This window comes from Agelaius phoeniceus, chromosome 5 (assembly GCF_051311805.1).
Source record: "Agelaius phoeniceus isolate bAgePho1 chromosome 5, bAgePho1.hap1, whole genome shotgun sequence".
Taxonomy (NCBI): domain Eukaryota; kingdom Metazoa; phylum Chordata; class Aves; order Passeriformes; family Icteridae; genus Agelaius; species Agelaius phoeniceus.
Window position 1 is genome coordinate 4,077,447 of NC_135269.1, and position 15,952 is coordinate 4,093,398.

The following is a 15,952-nucleotide window of genomic DNA, read 5'->3' on the forward strand; positions in this document are numbered from 1 at the left end:
ACGTGCATTTGCTAGCCAACTGAAAATACTGTCCCATAAAAGGAGTTTAAATAATGAAAATGCACATAAATTTTAACAAATCACATCAAACATCACAGTTAATGGCTCAATACTTCATGGTTGCTTCTACATTTTGGTAGGCAAACATTAAAATCTAAGTATAAAATGTTTAATTCTCGCTTACACCATAGAAGTCACAAGATGACACCAGTGGAACTTCCACAGCATTTAAGTTGGTGGTCAGGGATCAGCAGTGAGCAAGTAGGAGTTTTTAGCAATAAAAGGAAAAGAAAAAAAGCAGACTCAAGCAGCAAAGCATCCCTGCTGTGACAACTAAACACAAAGTCTCTGTGACATGTGAGATGCCTAAGGTAGGGTGTTGAACTTACATCAGCTCCACGGTGTGAAGCATCTTCTCTTCCAGACAGCTGCCAGCCAAGCAGCCCAGTCCCCCCAGGCTCTGCCTCCTCATTTCTGAGGCACTGCACTCATACAGAGTCTCCTGCCAGCTTTAAATATCACCTAATATCACCTCTTGTGGAAGAGGTTTTACAGCAACTTCTGTGAGCCGCAGGGAAGTTTGATAAGAGGATCCATGTTTACCCCTGAAAGCATTTCCTACCAAGGCTGTTGACATAGAAATCAAGAAAGAAAGAAAGATAAATAAGAGAAACCTGCAACTGTCTATTCCAATAACCACTTTTTCTTTCCTGACCAATGAGTAAAGTGTAAACTTCTGAGTTTTGTAAGAGTGTATAAAAACTATGCATGTTATAATAAAAATGGGTTTGAAAACTTCTGAAAATGGAGTGTGGCTTTGTATTGTGACCATCTCAACTAAGACAACTCTTCACTCTATGCAAAAAATCAGGGGGGTTTTTTGGACTAAAGCACCCTGTGTTGACAAGCTGTAATCACAAATCCCTTGTGCAGCATCTGACACCCTACCAGGGCTGGGTAAAATTTTAACTGGGGGTCAGGGAAGAGATTCCTTCACACAGACTGATGGTCCAGCAGGGAGCCCAGCCCTCTGCAGAGACAGGGAACACAGAAATAAGCTCAAAGGTAAGGCCACTTTGCCTTTTAATGAATTTCCTCTCTGAACAAAAGGCAAGCCTAATATTTTTGAAGAAAAATATGAAAAATTCAGTCCATTTGCCACCACTGGAGAAAATCCTCCAATGTGCACCCATTGCCTTGGGAAGAAATTCTCCTGGCAGCCAACAGGCTTTGGCAGCTGTGGTGCCATAGAGTGATCAGGGCTGGAAAAGACTCCAAAGTAATTGAGTCCAACTGGTCCCCATCACATCTGCCACCAACCCACGTCCCCAAGTGTGGATGCCATGGGACAGAGACGGAGAAACAGCAAGCGTTTCTCACAAAGGCTTGAGAGAATGTTTAGGGAGTTGTAAGGATGTGATAACCTGTTAAGTATAAACAACCTGCAGGTGGTGTTTTCTACTTCATCTTTCTGTTCTTCTCAAGGACAGTGAAGAAGATGGTTTTTTAGTTAGCCAATCAGACTCTATCATATCACTCTATAAAAACCATGCGGTTCTCTAGAATAAAGCTTCTTTGCTTTTTCTACAACACTGCCTCCTGCCTGCTCCTGTGTCATTCTCAGCACAGGAGTGGCACCCAAGTGCCACATCCATGCACCTTTTGAGAGCTTCCAGGGGTGCTGATTCTGCTGATTCTTTGCAACAGAACGCATGCAAAAGCGTGCCAGCTCGGCTGCTGAGACGTTTTGCTCTGGGTTTGCTCATCCCTGCAGCCTCAGAGGCTGACGGGCATCCCGTGTGTGTCGCCGGTGACGAGGCGGGGAGGGGCGAGGCGGGGCCGGGCCAGCTCCGGTCCTTATAGCGGCTCCGAGCGACGGACGGACAGACAGACGGACAGCGGCAGCATGGCCATCCCCTGCGTGGAGCTCAGCAACAAGATGAAGATACCCGCCCTGGGGCTGGGCACCTGGCAGGTACCGGCGCAGGAGAAAGGCAGGGAGGGAGGGTGGGGATGCGGCGGGAGATGCCGAGATGCGAAATGAAGTTAAAGACAATAAAATAGAGAAGGAACCAGTCCTCCAACAGCGGGATCCGTGCCCTGCGTGAGCAGGATACGGCCGATGGCGGCCGCTGCTTGTGTAACCGGGCGGGATGCCAGGAGCGGGGCGGGGGGAGCAACAGGCGAGGGGAAAAGGCAGAAAAAAATATAAATTAGGGGCTGGAGAAGGTGGAAAGAGGTACAGAATAAAAGAAAGAAACCCAGCAAAAAGAGCGAGCGGCAGCGCTCGCAGCCCCGGGATGGGGTCGCGGTCGGAGGGGTCTGGGCCCGCCCCGGCCGGGAGGATTTGGGGAAGGCAAAGTGGCGAAACTCCTTGGGCAACACAGGGAGCAAAAAGGGGAAATGGCAGCGGAGGCTGCGCTGCTGGCAGTAGCAGAGCTGGAGGTCTTGCAGAAACAAACTCCTTCCCTGCAGGAACGCTGCTGTGCCTGCAAACTCTGCCGGGTTCCAATTAAATGCAGGTGATGAGCAAACGCCAGGAGCAGATGGAAAAGGGGACTGTGAGGTGTCGCAGCACCGGGACCTGCCAGGGGGACATGGCAGAGCTCATGGCTGGCTTCTGTTTGCTTCCAGGCTCCTCCGGGAAAGGTGGAAGAGGTGGTGAAGTTTGCCATCGACGCTGGCTACCGCCACTTCGACTGTGCCTACTTCTACCAGAATGAGAATGAAATCGGAAACGCAGTCCGGCAGAAGATCAAGGAGGGAGCTGTGAAACGGGAAGACCTCTTCATTGTCACTAAGGTACAAGGATGCAGGATTATTGGGGCATTTAGCTTGTCTTGCAGAGAAACCCTTAATGTAGAGCTGTAAAGTCACATAGGGACCTATTCCCTTCACTGACATTCACTTCAAGGTTTTCTTGTTATGCATTTGCATCTCATCCTGTATTTGCAATTTGGACTTGGCTTTATCAGGAACTGCTGTCAACTTAGGAAAGATATCACAGCTATTACTGATCTAATAATTTCCTGACATCGATTAAGTCAATTGTACCGGATGTTCAATTGGACACACCCAAGATAAAGGGGGAAAAAGTAAAAAAAAAAAAAAAAAAAAAAAAAAAAAAAAAAAAAAAAAAAAAGGCAAGATAGTTGTCTGGATTCATCAGTGCTAAGCAAGACATTTGTAAACTCTGTCATGTAAAAATGTTAATCCTGAAAGGGAGAAGAAATCAAAGTATTTTATAGGTGTTTTCTTCATTCCTTCTGTCATCCACTTGTCCCAGACGTGCTCCTTAACAAAAAGAACAGTTCAGCTAACAAACTGGGGGGTTTTCACCAGCAAAACCAGGAAAATTTGAGTATAACTAAGATTTCCCACCTTAAACTTCGTTTTTGTTAAAGCACATGGTTTCTTTTAATAATACTTGCTCTTCAATTTAAACAACTTGAATTCTGATTTCAAAAATGAAGCAAAATTGATAACTGTCCTCAGTGTGGACAGTTAAAAGGGACAGAAAGAGGTGCTCAATAGTCAAAATTTAGGCTGAAAAAAAAAAAAATTGTAACACTAGCAGCTTTGCTGTGTCAGGTGCCAGATTGTTACATTCATACCTGAGAATATCTTCTCATAAATGGGAATCCTGACTCCACCTTCATGACAGTTGGCTTTGGGGTATGTTTGTCCTGCCTTAACAGTGAAATGTTACATCCTCACCTTCAGCACGCACTGACTTCAGTGGGGAGGGAGTTTTCCTCCCAGACCTCCAAGTGAGAAGCTTCTGTGCCCTGGTGTGCGCTGTGGGAGCTGTAAAGCGACAGTCAGGCTTGTCCTCTTCCCACAGCTCTGGAACACCTTCCATGAGAAGTCCCTGGTTAAGGTAGGGTTCCAGAAGAGCCTTGCTGCCCTCCAGCTGGACTACCTCGACCTCTACCTGATGCACTTCCCCATGGGATTCAAGGTATTCCTGCTCTCCATGCCTTTCCTCCTTCCCTGCCCAGGAACACGCTGAGTTCTCTCATCTTTGCTGTGGCCATCTTCGTCACACAGCTGGGATTTGGGGTTCATTTGGCTCTTCCCTGATCCCTGTGGTAGCAAGAATTAGGTGTATTTTATCACAGGGGTCTGGCTTTGCATGCCTTTTGGAATGAGATGTAGGTGTGAGCACCCTGGGCCCTCTGGTAACCAGCACAGGTTATAGCATGAACATCTAGGTTTTTGGGGATGTTGGCTTGGCCTGAAGTAACCAGCAGTGAAAAATGAAGCATAGCACAGAAGGAGTGTGTTTCTTCCCCCAGTCTACATCTGTGTAAAATAAATAAGAAACTAGAATAAAGGGGCTGTGGAATGTCAGTTCCCTCCTATCCAGGCCTGCCAAAGTTACATAATTATTACTAATCCCCACACTCTTTGCACGCAGGCACTGATTTTGCAAAATATGGCCCTCATCCAAAAAAGAATACTAATGGACAAGAATCATTTTTAGTTATGCAAGATGTTTAAACAACCTGCTAACTTGCTGCCAGTAGATGCAGTCCAAAGTGCAGGCACACTGTAGGCAATTACACACTTTAAAAAGTCTGTGTATTACCTGCCTTGGTTTTACAGGCTGGTGAAGAGTTGCATCCCCTGGATGACAAGGGGCACAGTATTCCCAGTGACACAGATTTCCTGGACACATGGGAGGTAAGTCACTATTTGCCCTTCAGAGAAAGTATCAGCTCTAAAGATGGAGCAGAGATCTGTGTGCAAAATGAAACTGAGGGATATGTTTGGGTGTGAAGGACAGCCACACAAAATTGTATTTCAACCTGCTGGTATCTCTTGTTTTGGAGAGCAAGGGGATGTTTTTAGTAAGGCTAAAGAGAAGGAAGCTATCAGCTCTGTAGTTACTGTTCCTAAAACATTTGGATACACACAATGGTAAAACCAACCCTTCAGATTAATCTAGGTGTGGCTGTTAATTTACTGGGTGTTCATACATTAGGATTCTATTTTCCTTTATGAGCTGAGATACTTTTATGTAATCTAATCTAGAGTGAGTTGTTTGTTCATTTGCCACAAGCTTGAGAAAAATAAAATAATGTAGTTTGACAGCGATACCACCAACTCACACCCACCTTGGTTGTCCTTACTCATTAGGCCATGGAGGAGCTGGTGGATGCTGGCCTGGTAAAAGCCATTGGAGTCTCCAACTTTAACCATGAGCAGATTGAAAGAATCTTGAACAAGCCAGGACTGAAGCACAAGCCTGTAATGAACCAGGTGAGAATTTTTTCCTTTCCTCAGCTAACCTTGGAATCATAGAATTGATTAGGATTGCAATCATAGAATGGATTAGGATTGGATTGGAATCCATACTTTAAGGATTGTCTAGATCCCCCTTCCATGAGGCTGAAACCTTCCACTTAGAAGTATTCCTAAATATATTATGTGTGTGTGTGTATATAATCAGAGTATACCTAAATTCATATAATATATAATATACATGTTCTATAAATAATATAAAATAGATATTTAAAATAATATATAATAATATATGATATAGAAATATATATTTAGATATATAAATAATATATAATAAATATTTAGAGTAATCTTAAATATATTCAGCAAAATCCCCACTGGAAGTTTCTGCATCAGCATGGGACTATACAGGGATGCACAGGACTTACTCATTTTTCAACATAAAATAAACCACTCAGCTTCATTATAGAAAGGAGGTTGAAGAGTACAATTACATAACAAATTCTCACCACATACCTCATGAATGTAATCACAGGACAGCAGCAGCTTAGGGACCTTCTGATTTTCTTCCATTTCCAAAACTCTTTGCACGCAGCTGAGGGTGCTAAATGCCCATCTCTCCCAGATGGGGAGTACCCAGGGCAATCCCCACACCAGCTAGGTCTAAGTTAACTACTGTACATGTTTTTTATGTCACCACACCTGCTAGTGAAGCTCCAGTGTTAGAGACAGCTGGGTGTGGGCACAGGGCCACGTGAGGAGCACAGACACAGCCCCGTGGCCATGCCATGGCTTGGGCAGCTGAGCAGCATCCCCATGGAGCTCCTGTTGCTTTCAGGATATCTTAGACAAATATCTGTTTGCAACATGAGCTTGCTTCCTTAGGGTAGGCTCAGATCATCTCCCCAAGCTTCTTCAGGAATGAGAGAGGCTCCTTGAGGCAAGGAGAGGTTGGGTGCATCAGAGCAGAAAATAAACTTGAGGTATTCTGAGCTGCCCCTCTGACGATGCAATCCTGCCCTGCAGTAGCCCAGGAAGGCTCATTTCCCAGATTCCAAACAGATAACACTCTTCTCATCTATTTCTTGCTTTCTGTGGGTAATACAGAGCATGAGAAAGCTCTATTCTCTGGTAGCCCTCTAGATACTGCTGTGACTTTAATAACTTTTTTATAAGATAGATTTGAATCATGATACTGGAAGTCAAGTCTTCACATTTTCTTTGACACAAGAGGATTTAAAATTTAATGCTCTGCAGCTCAGTAAGGTCTGCCTCTTTTATCAACCATCTTTCTGTGCTTGCAGGTGGAGTGTCATCCATACCTGACCCAGGAGAAGCTGGTCAAGTACTGTAAATCCAAAGGGATTGCTGTGACAGCCTACAGCCCCCTGGGCTCTCCTAACCGCCCGTGGTAAGAGAGCACCGCAGCCTTTCTGAACACAAAACACTGCGGTAGAACTAGGAAGATTATTGTTATTGTTATTGGTAAATGATAGAGTTAAAATGAGAAGTTCTGTTGTCTTGATGCAGATTGTCACATGATGTCACAATCCTACAGGGAAGCCATCACCTTTCTCCTACCACCATCTCTATTTTTTAACAGGGCTAAGCCAGGGGAACCCACACTTATGGATGACCCCAAGATTAAAGACATTGCAGCCAGACATCATAAAAGCCCTGCCCAGGTAAGTTCCTCCTCCTTGGATGCTTTACAAGCCAGTCCTAGCAGATGCTGCTTTCTCTAGAGCTACATTATAATGTATGACTCTTCGTATTTGAAGAGTCTCTTCATATGTGAAGAGTCAAATTAATGACTCTTCATTCTGCCCAAGTTCTTAACAGCATTCATAAAAATTATCAGCTATTTTCAAGGAGGTCTTGAGTGCCAAATTTTGGGTTGGACTGATCAGCAATAGTACATGCTTACCTCAGGTGTTCACCTTACTAAATTTTTATTCCTTTCTCCAGCTAAGTTAATCTTCAGTAATTTGGAGACATATTTGATTGCCTCCAATCTGCTTGTGTTCACAAAGAATTATTGAAAGCTGCTTGATTATTTAAGAATTTTTTTTCTCTATATTAGTTTGCTAGTCACACAATTTAGTTGTTGCCTGGGGTGTGCAGAGACTGCACTTCAAACAAAGCCACATGTTCACGTGCAATCAAAGACAATCATATTTTAAGACAGGTAGAGCAGGATGAAAATATTGGATGCAACAGTTGGGGTTTTTTGGTAGGGGAAAACTTTTAAATTCTGTAAATATGTTTTTCCTTTTATGGACTTCCAAAAGCGGAACCTTTGTGAGTACTTACCTGTGAGCCCAAAATAATCTGTAGTGTCATTATGCTCATTGAGTCTGAGCACTCACGTAATACAAGCCAGAGCATCATCATTTTTCTCCCCTTGCTACTACCCTAAACAAAACCAAACCAAATCCTGCAAAAGCCACAATGTAGAAACAACATAGGCTAGAAAAAAATTATGGACTTGCAAGTCTTCTGTCAAATACATGAGCAAATCCTGAATATCAAACTCCTGTGTGCAAAGTGGTAGTCTTCCAAAGAGTGAAAAATAAATTGTAGACTAAAAGAAAAAAAAATCCACAAAATGTGTTTGAATAGATTTCTTGGGACCTCAGTGTTCATCTCCTCCTTGTTCTTTCCTAGGTCCTGATTCGATTTCTGGTGCAAAGAGACATCATTGTCATTCCCAAGTCTGACAAACCTCACCGTGTTGAGGAGAACATGAAGGTGAAATTCCCTTGGGAAATGCTGCTGCCTGGTTTTGTGCAGGATGGGCACCCACACCCACAGCCCCTCTGTGTTTCCAAGCAGCACCTGGGGCACTGGAAGGGTGGGAACAGATTTGAAAATCTGGGGAAAAGTGCTTTGTACCTGCTAGGAGAGAAATGGGTTACACCAGGGCTGTCTGAGCTGTGCTGCTGCAGAAAGGGAGCCCCAGGTCTGGACTTGCCCTTGGGGAAAAGGTTAACAAGTCCTTAGGGTGTAAAGGAACACGCTGAGAACAAACACCAGACCTGTTAGAGTTTGTCTCACTGTGAGGCTGTGGCTCCCCTTGGCAGTGAAGTTTAGCTGGATGTTTGCTCATAAGGTGTGGCATCTTATACAATACCTCTGTATTGCTTTCAATCCATGGTGAGAGGGTTTGGAGTTATTTTTCCCATGAACCCCTATCAATAACTCTTCAGATGATGACCTGTGAGGCAACTATTTGCAGTGGATACCCAGTAGACCTCTCTGGTAGCAGAAAATTTACCTCCAGTTCCAGTATTTGTGACACATCCTGAGCACCTAAAGTCTCTGTGTGCATTACAACACAAAATGCAGCCGTGTTGGAATTCAGCCACCCAGAATTGTAAGACCTTGGTATGAGCAGCACCTCAGAAACAAAAGGACTGTCTTGATGACTTCAAGGGTTCTTATTTGCCTGAGAAATAAGAGGATTGCTTAACTGTGCTTAATGCATTCCTACCCCAAGTCCTAAGTGCATGAAGTACACTTAGGAGCTAACTACTCACAAACCTCACTAAAAAGAGCTTCTTTTTTTTTTTTTTTTCTCTCTGTCCCTGATAGGTGTTTGACTTTGAACTGTCCAAAAAGGATATGGATGTCATCCTCAGCTTTAATAGAAACTGGAGGGCAGTTCCAGTGATCCAGTATGTTCCTTATTATCCTTACTATCCATTTCTCCTATTTCTTTCTGTATTTTCACACATCCCATCTTGAAAATGCACATGACCAAAACCAAAACTTTAAACTTGAATGAGGCATGTCCTGGATCTTCAGGAGGGAGATTTATTTGGAGTGTTCCCTCCAGCATGTTGGTGTTCCAGGGGCTTCTCCAGGCCTGTGTTCAGTTTATTTACAGCTGCAGAGTACACTGGCATTTGGGGAGGGAGGCTGCAACAGGGAAATGCTGCCCAGGATACTTTCTCACTGCTTGAATAACAAACTCTTTCTCTTTTCAGAGCTGTCAACCACAAGGACTACCCATTCAAAGCAGAGTATTAAAATGCAGGTGGTTCCTGCAGGACCTCCATTTACCTCCTTCCAGATTAGATGTGCTCTGCAGCTTGATCTTCATTTCTTCTTCTGTACTTGATAATTGTTATGACCAGTTACTTTCTCCTCCTTTTTTTTTAAGGAGGAGACCACTAACTGATATAAGAATGCAGCAATAAGGGTGGGGTTTTTGTAAAGATGCTTAGCAGAAATCTGGTTTTGGTTAGTAGTAAAAAGAAAATGTTTTTCCTTTCCTTTTTATCTGGTCTTCCTTAATTAGAGACATGCTTAATAAAAAACCAGGAACTTAAATGGAGTTTTTTATATGTTACTTCCAGAGGGGTCAGTCATACTGGCTCCTGAGTTACTGTCAAAGAATGCTCTAATTGCATTGCTTTTTATATATTTGTGATTTTCATAGTGAATTTCTAATGCTTTAAAATTTTATATGAATAAAGTTTATCAACCACAAAAGTTGATCAGTGTAGTCCTTAAATTGTTTTATATAGTTTTTTCTAAAGTCTGGGGTTTTACAAATTTGAAATCAGATAGACATAAGTTTCTATAATTTCTGTACTAGGACATACAGATCACTTTGTGGCTTATTCTTCAAAACAGGATTGTGCTCTAGGTAGGACCCAAAGAACAAAAGTTGCCTCACACAACCTTTCCTCTGAACACCTAGAAACTGAACTCCTGTGTGATTCCTGGGGAAAGCTGAAGGCAGCATCGTGGGCAGGGATAACTCACAGTAAAACCCAGCCAGCTGAACACAAGGGCTGCCTCCAACATCAGACTGGGAGTCTCAAACATGAACTTAGATTTTTGCAGCTCTGCTGGCAGCACCCAGGACATTACACTCAGACACAGGCTGGCTTTATCTAAGGAAAGCACAGAAAAAACTCTTCTTAAAAATCACCAAAGCAAACCCTGAGACAGCTTCACAGTTAATTGCTCTGAAATATTTTCATATTCAAATTCAAGTACTGTCATATTCAAATTTTTTTTTTCAGATTTTGCTAGGCCAAAGCCAAGCTAGTTTGTGGCATCAGGAGGGGCATCCTTAGGGGTTCTTCACGTTATCTCACAGGGACTAATTCCTACCCCACTTACAACAACTGCTCCATTCCTGCTCATTAACAAATGGGGCTGCTGATGGAAATATTACATTTATCGCAGATGCAGTTTCAGAATACATTGTTTGAACAAATGGTTTTTATTGCAGCTATCAGATGTATTTGAAAGACTCAGAGGAGTGTTTACAAAACCCCCAAACAAAAACCATGACAACCCACAGACAATGTCAGGCACAGTTTCACCCCCTACAGATAACTTTGTGCATCCCTAGATGTAAACAAGATGTTTCAGCCAAGCAGGGGAGCCCAGCTTTGGGTTGAAATAGAAATTTACACTTCTTGAGGAAGAAGCCAGATGCTGTAAGACATGGAAGTGGTGATGAGGGAGGTCCTGGGGGTTCTGGTGCACAACAAAGCTCTTAACAACATGCTCAGGGGCTGCTTGAGTTGCTCAGTTTATGCCACCCGTACACTGTAGGATGTAAGTGCTAAACTGTAGGGCATGTAAATCCAAACCAAGCTGACGTCCTAAAGCCATGTGTTTGCTATATACAAATGAAAACATCTGTAAATAAGATATTCAGGGGAGAGAGGTAAAAAGAAGCGTCACAAAGATAGAGGTTTACTTCATTTTCTCTGGACCTGGTGTAGGGCACTGATGGATGGCACAATTTAGTGTACAGTCATTTGAAACAAGCTCCAACTCTGTTTACATTTTTTTCTTTTTAATTATGGTAGTTTTATATAAATTAAACTACAATGTTTTATACAAGTGACCTATTTTTGACCCTCTATACCCTTACCTTTTCCTCTTTTAAAAACTATACTTTCTTTTTAATTACCCATTACTGGGCAACTGACATTTAAATTTTTTTAATACTTATCTCACCATACCTCTAATGACAATTATGAAATCTTACTATTAGAAAAGTGTGTGATTTTGTCTTTATTTTTTTTAAGCTGTGATATTGGCTAATTATGTATGTTTATTGCTAAATATAATACTCTAGCACATATTAAAGCATTCTACCATTAGTAGTGCCTTTAGGCTAAACTTTGTAAAGCTATGTGTGTATATATATTCTAGATTGCATTCAATTACTAGTCACTAACAACAAAAAGAAATATCAGTACCGCTGTCAGCTAACATAATCATCCAAATTTAGGTATTAACTTAAACTAGAATGGAAAAAATTGATACTTAAAAAAAAGTATAAAACAAAAAAAAAAATTAAAACACGTTATTGATGCAGTATTTCTCATGACATGGGCAACTTACAGAAAATATTACATTGTCAACTAAAGATATTTCTTCCATGCCTTAGTCTAAAGTGCAGAAAGAAAAAGACTTCTGTATTACAAAAGTAACCACTGGTTTTATAGGTTTACTGCACACCTTTCCCAAGCAACTTCACTTTACATGTGTTTTGGGTTGACCTCTAATGCCAGCTGAAATCACTGTTCAGATACATATTTATGACTTTCAGTAGGAGAGTCTATATATTTCACAGCATGGGTTTCTTTAGGAATAAAGGCTCTTGTGCAAAGGCAGTACTATTCTGATGAATGTCTAGACTGATTATTAAATACAGTGCTAATATACATGGTTTTAACTGGGATAATGCAAAAAAAAGACATTTTGGTAAATAAACATAAATATAAAAAGAACAATTTAGCACTTTTTCCTTTTTTTTTTCCCCCAAACTGATTGGTCCAGCGTCTTTAGTGGCCTTCTAGGGTTCTTTCTCAAATTGTCTCAAACCTGCTGAGAAAGAGACAGATTAAATATGGCTTGAAACCACCCAGACATCTCTAGAACAGAAAAGGCACATCTCTCTAGTTGAGCATGTAAGAAGGCAGGACAGAGCTGGGTGCTGCTCTGCTCCTGTACTGGCTTTGTCCCCAGGAGGACAAAATTCAGGGTTTCAGCCTCTGGGGAGAGGCTCAGCAGTGTCCAAACCCCTCTGCCAGGACTGCTCCTGTGGGTGGAGAGCACCTTCCATGGGAGCAGGGCTGCACTAACCCTGAGCCAGCCCAAAACCCCCTCTCCTGACACTTTGGTTTGAAAAAGGACAAGAGGAGCAAAACAATTCTGCTTTGCACGGCTCTCAGCCAAAAAGCAAAGTTCACAGGTGCACCATACATCTGGATTCACATAAAAACACTAAAAATGTGTGGGCACACATTAAGGTGTAGAAAACCAAGAGTTTTTCTCTATTTGATCATTTCACTCTTAGCAAAGAATTGAGAGATGCTGCAAAGCATCCTTAAAGCTATTAAAGTGGTCAGTGAACTTCCATTCTTCCCCACCGGTTCTTAGCCATACAATTAGTTTAATTTGCTTTATTTGGAGTGCTTTAAAATAAAAAATATTTTAAAAAATAAATACATATTAAATAAAATTTAAAATAAAAATAAAAAGCTAAGAGGGCTATTTTACTGACTTCTTTCAGTAAAACTAGGTCATGTTTCACCAACCAGTGGTTTCAAAATGACAATAGCATAACTATTTTTGCTCTGAAAAGACTCCAATGCACAGCTCCAGCAAAAGCAGTTTCTCAACCATTCGTGTTTCAATGATATTTTAATGGAGTTTTTGAAAGGCAAAGGCAAAAAGGGGTTTCTGCATGAATGTGAACAGCTGCAGAATTTTAAAACACAGGTACACCTATGCAAAAATGTGGCAAAAGAGTTCTGTATAATAATAGGTATTACAATGTTTGCATTGTATTATTATATGTACATCAGCAAATATTGTATCATTTTATTAAATATACTTATAATATATCAATAGCAATTAATATTAAGTATAAAATATATTAATTAAATTACTACATATTAAAATATTAATATATTACTATTGATATTTAAATATGTTAAATATCCTTTAAATAGTAATTTTTTATTAAATATATATTATTTTATTAAATATAATATATTAAATAGTGTATGTTAACATTATATGCATAACATGATTATAACTATATATATATATATATGTAATAATATGTATTAAACTATAGAAACAGGTGCAATATATGATTATGGCACTACTTACCATTAGTCTCTGATTTTTTCCCTGTAGCTGATACCTGTTTGAAAAAGCAAAAACACATTTTTAAAATCCCATATAGGAGAAAATTGTTATTTATAACAGGGAAAAAAAAAAATCAACAGATGTCCACACATAACACAGCTCTGCCAAACAGGAACATAAAAGTGATACACTGCTTTCTGAACCTCATTGTGCTTTCTTTTATAGACAATAAGGTGGGTTAGCAACAGAATATTATCCTCTAACTGCTGCTCAGAAGTATTATTACCTTAGAAGCAGCACCTGGCTTCTCCACTGACTGCTTCTCCCAGAGATTACGTTTGCCAGACACATCTCCTGGTCTTAAATCCTGTATTTTTAATGTCAGAGAACAGAAACCAACATTAGTTCAGGTTTATTTTCACTTGTTAAAGAAAAAGTTAAAATGCAACTTCCTCACAAGAGAAACTGAGGAACACCCACCAGAGGTAAACATTACATTGTCTATCAGTTATAAAGAATTCTATTTCATAAAATAACTCCACACATATCCATGTTTTAAGACAAAAACCAATCCTGTTTCATCTATTTCATACGGCACAGACTGGTCTTAACTCAGTATGTTCAATTTAGGGAGTGCAGAAAAGAGTTACTGCACCCTCAGATTGTTACAAAAAAACCAAATCCAATTTTTTGGAGAAAAAACCCCACATTTTTAAGGAAAGTATTTCTGCTAGGGAGGAAATCAAAAGTAGCTTTTCTTGGTTATTTTAGATCAAAATAAAAATATTTCATTTTAAAAATTTTTATAAGAAAAGAGTTAGAGTTTTTATGCAACTGAAGAGCAGATCATGCTCTACATCCTTAAATACAGATTTCAGCACTTAGCACTGTAATCCTTCATATCCATTTAAATTTCAATTGCACCCTTTGCAACCTTAGGATGTGCCAATCACTAGCCTGATAGGAAAACAAAAAAACAAACAAACCCCAAAAAAACCCAAACAAACAAAAAAAAAACAGATAAGGTAAAGTGATTAAAGAATAGAATAGTAGTAATCTCTGAAAATGAGTGCATTATTGAGACTTTAATCAAAATTCCATAAAAAAGTCAATTAGCTTCTTGGGGAAAAGGAGGGCTGCAAATGAAAATGAAAAGTGCTGGGCAGCTGGATTGATTCTACCTCTGTGCATGGCAAATAGGAGACTCAAACATTTTTGGACACAATTACTCTCCTTTTCAGCAAATATTCAAGTCCTGCATGGCTTCCAGGATTTTCTACTGCCCGTCCATAGGGAGATAAGTTTTCTGCACATGAGAATTTCTACCCGTGAAATGCTCAGTGATAAATGGAAATGAAATTCCTGCAAGGGGTATTTGCACCCAGCAGAGACCCTCTAGAACTGATTATAATTTGCAGCCACACAGGGTTGCTGATGTTTAAAATTTGAAGGCAATTCTGCTCTTTAAAATGGCAGTTCAGTAGTAACAGAGGAAGGAAGAAAGCAATTTTGACCTTATCACAAAGTCATTTGCAGGGGACATCATCACAAATCCATTCCATTATTTCCACAATCCTGAAATAATTTGGGATCTGTGACTTTGGTTCACTGTAAAACTGAAACCTTTGCTCTGCCTTGAATTCAATATTTTTCTAAAATCCACAAGAATCTTGATGGTCACAAAAACTTTGAACATTCCATTACTTTGGTGGAATGTTGTTGATGGGGGTGAGAATTTATTTGTTTAAATAAGAAATTCTAGGCTTCCCTTCGATTTATCCTGATTAAAAAAATAGTAAAAATCACACATTATAGATGTATATAAACCTTCATAGTCAATTATAAACAGGTTTACCTGACCAACTTAGCAAACAGACCCCCAAAGAAGAAGAATAGGAGGAGGGCGCGTTCCTTCAAGCAGAGACATTGAAAGAAGAAAGAACAATCTATTGAGAAAGAGGGAAATCAAGACATAGATAGAAACAGTTGGCTGAGGGAAAAACAAGAGATTAGTTTTACATTGTCTAAAAGATGCAACTTAAAAGAAAAGAGAGAAAAATCTGGAGGCAGATTCCATAGCGGACAATGCTGCAAATTTCAAACTCCTCTTTAAGACAAACAGGAGTGTGAATTGAGAAAGTGTTTTTCAGGCTGCACTTTTCATAAGGGGCAGCTGAACTGGCAGAAAAACACTGCAGAAGGATACAGGTAGAAATCAGGTCTTTAACAAAATCCTGAAGTTGAATCAACATCACAAACAATTCTCCAATATGGATATTTAGGTTCCTCATCCTTACCCTTCCCCACCCCACAGTTACCTCTTCCTGCTGCTTCCCACATTCCCAGTTTGTAACCTCAACAGCATTTTCTGCTCTGATTCTTGCTGAACTAATGGGCAGGCTAAAGGGCCTTCATTAGGAGTTACATTTAGGCTCATAAAGGACTAAATTATTTCAGTTGTGCTTTAAAACATACTTGGAAGATTTTTACAGGGCAAGGGCCAAACTCCAAGTGTGTGTAAGTGTGCAGCCTGGGGTCTGTGGCTGGTAATTTCTAAATTAATGGTAAG

General features: G+C 40.5%; 2 protein-coding genes across 11 annotated transcripts in view; one reads left to right on the forward strand and one right to left on the reverse strand.

Moving 5' to 3' along the window:
- The first annotated feature begins 1,651 nt into the window (after positions 1 to 1,651).
- Positions 1,652 to 9,747, forward strand: LOC129119315 (aldo-keto reductase family 1 member B7-like). The gene is made up of 10 exons (XM_054631251.2): positions 1,652 to 1,975; positions 2,635 to 2,802; positions 3,845 to 3,961; positions 4,609 to 4,686; positions 5,143 to 5,265; positions 6,552 to 6,658; positions 6,851 to 6,932; positions 7,915 to 7,998; positions 8,842 to 8,924; positions 9,237 to 9,747. Exons 1-10 carry the CDS (start codon positions 1,907 to 1,909, stop codon positions 9,277 to 9,279), a joined length of 954 nt encoding a protein of 317 aa, XP_054487226.1. The 5' UTR covers positions 1,652 to 1,906; the 3' UTR covers positions 9,280 to 9,747.
- A 720-nt stretch (positions 9,748 to 10,467) lies between these two features.
- The window catches only part of CALD1 (caldesmon 1), a 173,426-nt gene continuing 167,941 nt past the window's right edge, over positions 10,468 to 15,952 (reverse strand). For 7 of the 10 annotated variants that reach the window (XM_077178139.1, XM_077178137.1, XM_077178143.1 and 4 more), the window contains 3 exons: positions 13,670 to 13,750; positions 13,405 to 13,438; positions 10,468 to 12,111 (listed from right to left, as the gene is read on the reverse strand). In XM_077178139.1, coding sequence (XP_077034254.1) covers positions 12,080 to 12,111; positions 13,405 to 13,438; positions 13,670 to 13,750 — 147 coding nt within the window. In that variant the 3' untranslated portion in view covers positions 10,468 to 12,079. Of the gene's footprint in view, positions 12,112 to 13,404; positions 13,439 to 13,666; positions 13,751 to 15,238; positions 15,330 to 15,952 lie in introns of those variants that run through there. The other 3 variants (XR_013182254.1, XM_077178141.1, XR_013182255.1) reach the window with 3 other exon arrangements.

Coding starts and splice junctions, on each gene's coding strand:
- LOC129119315 (XM_054631251.2), top strand. CDS start 1,907: ATGGCCATCCCCTGCGTGGAGCTCAGCAACAAGATGAAGATACCCGCC. Junction 2,803..3,844: donor ACCTCTTCATTGTCACTAAG/GTACAAGGATGC, acceptor CTCTTCCCACAG/CTCTGGAACACCTTCCATGA. Junction 5,266..6,551: donor ACAAGCCTGTAATGAACCAG/GTGAGAATTTTT, acceptor CTGTGCTTGCAG/GTGGAGTGTCATCCATACCT.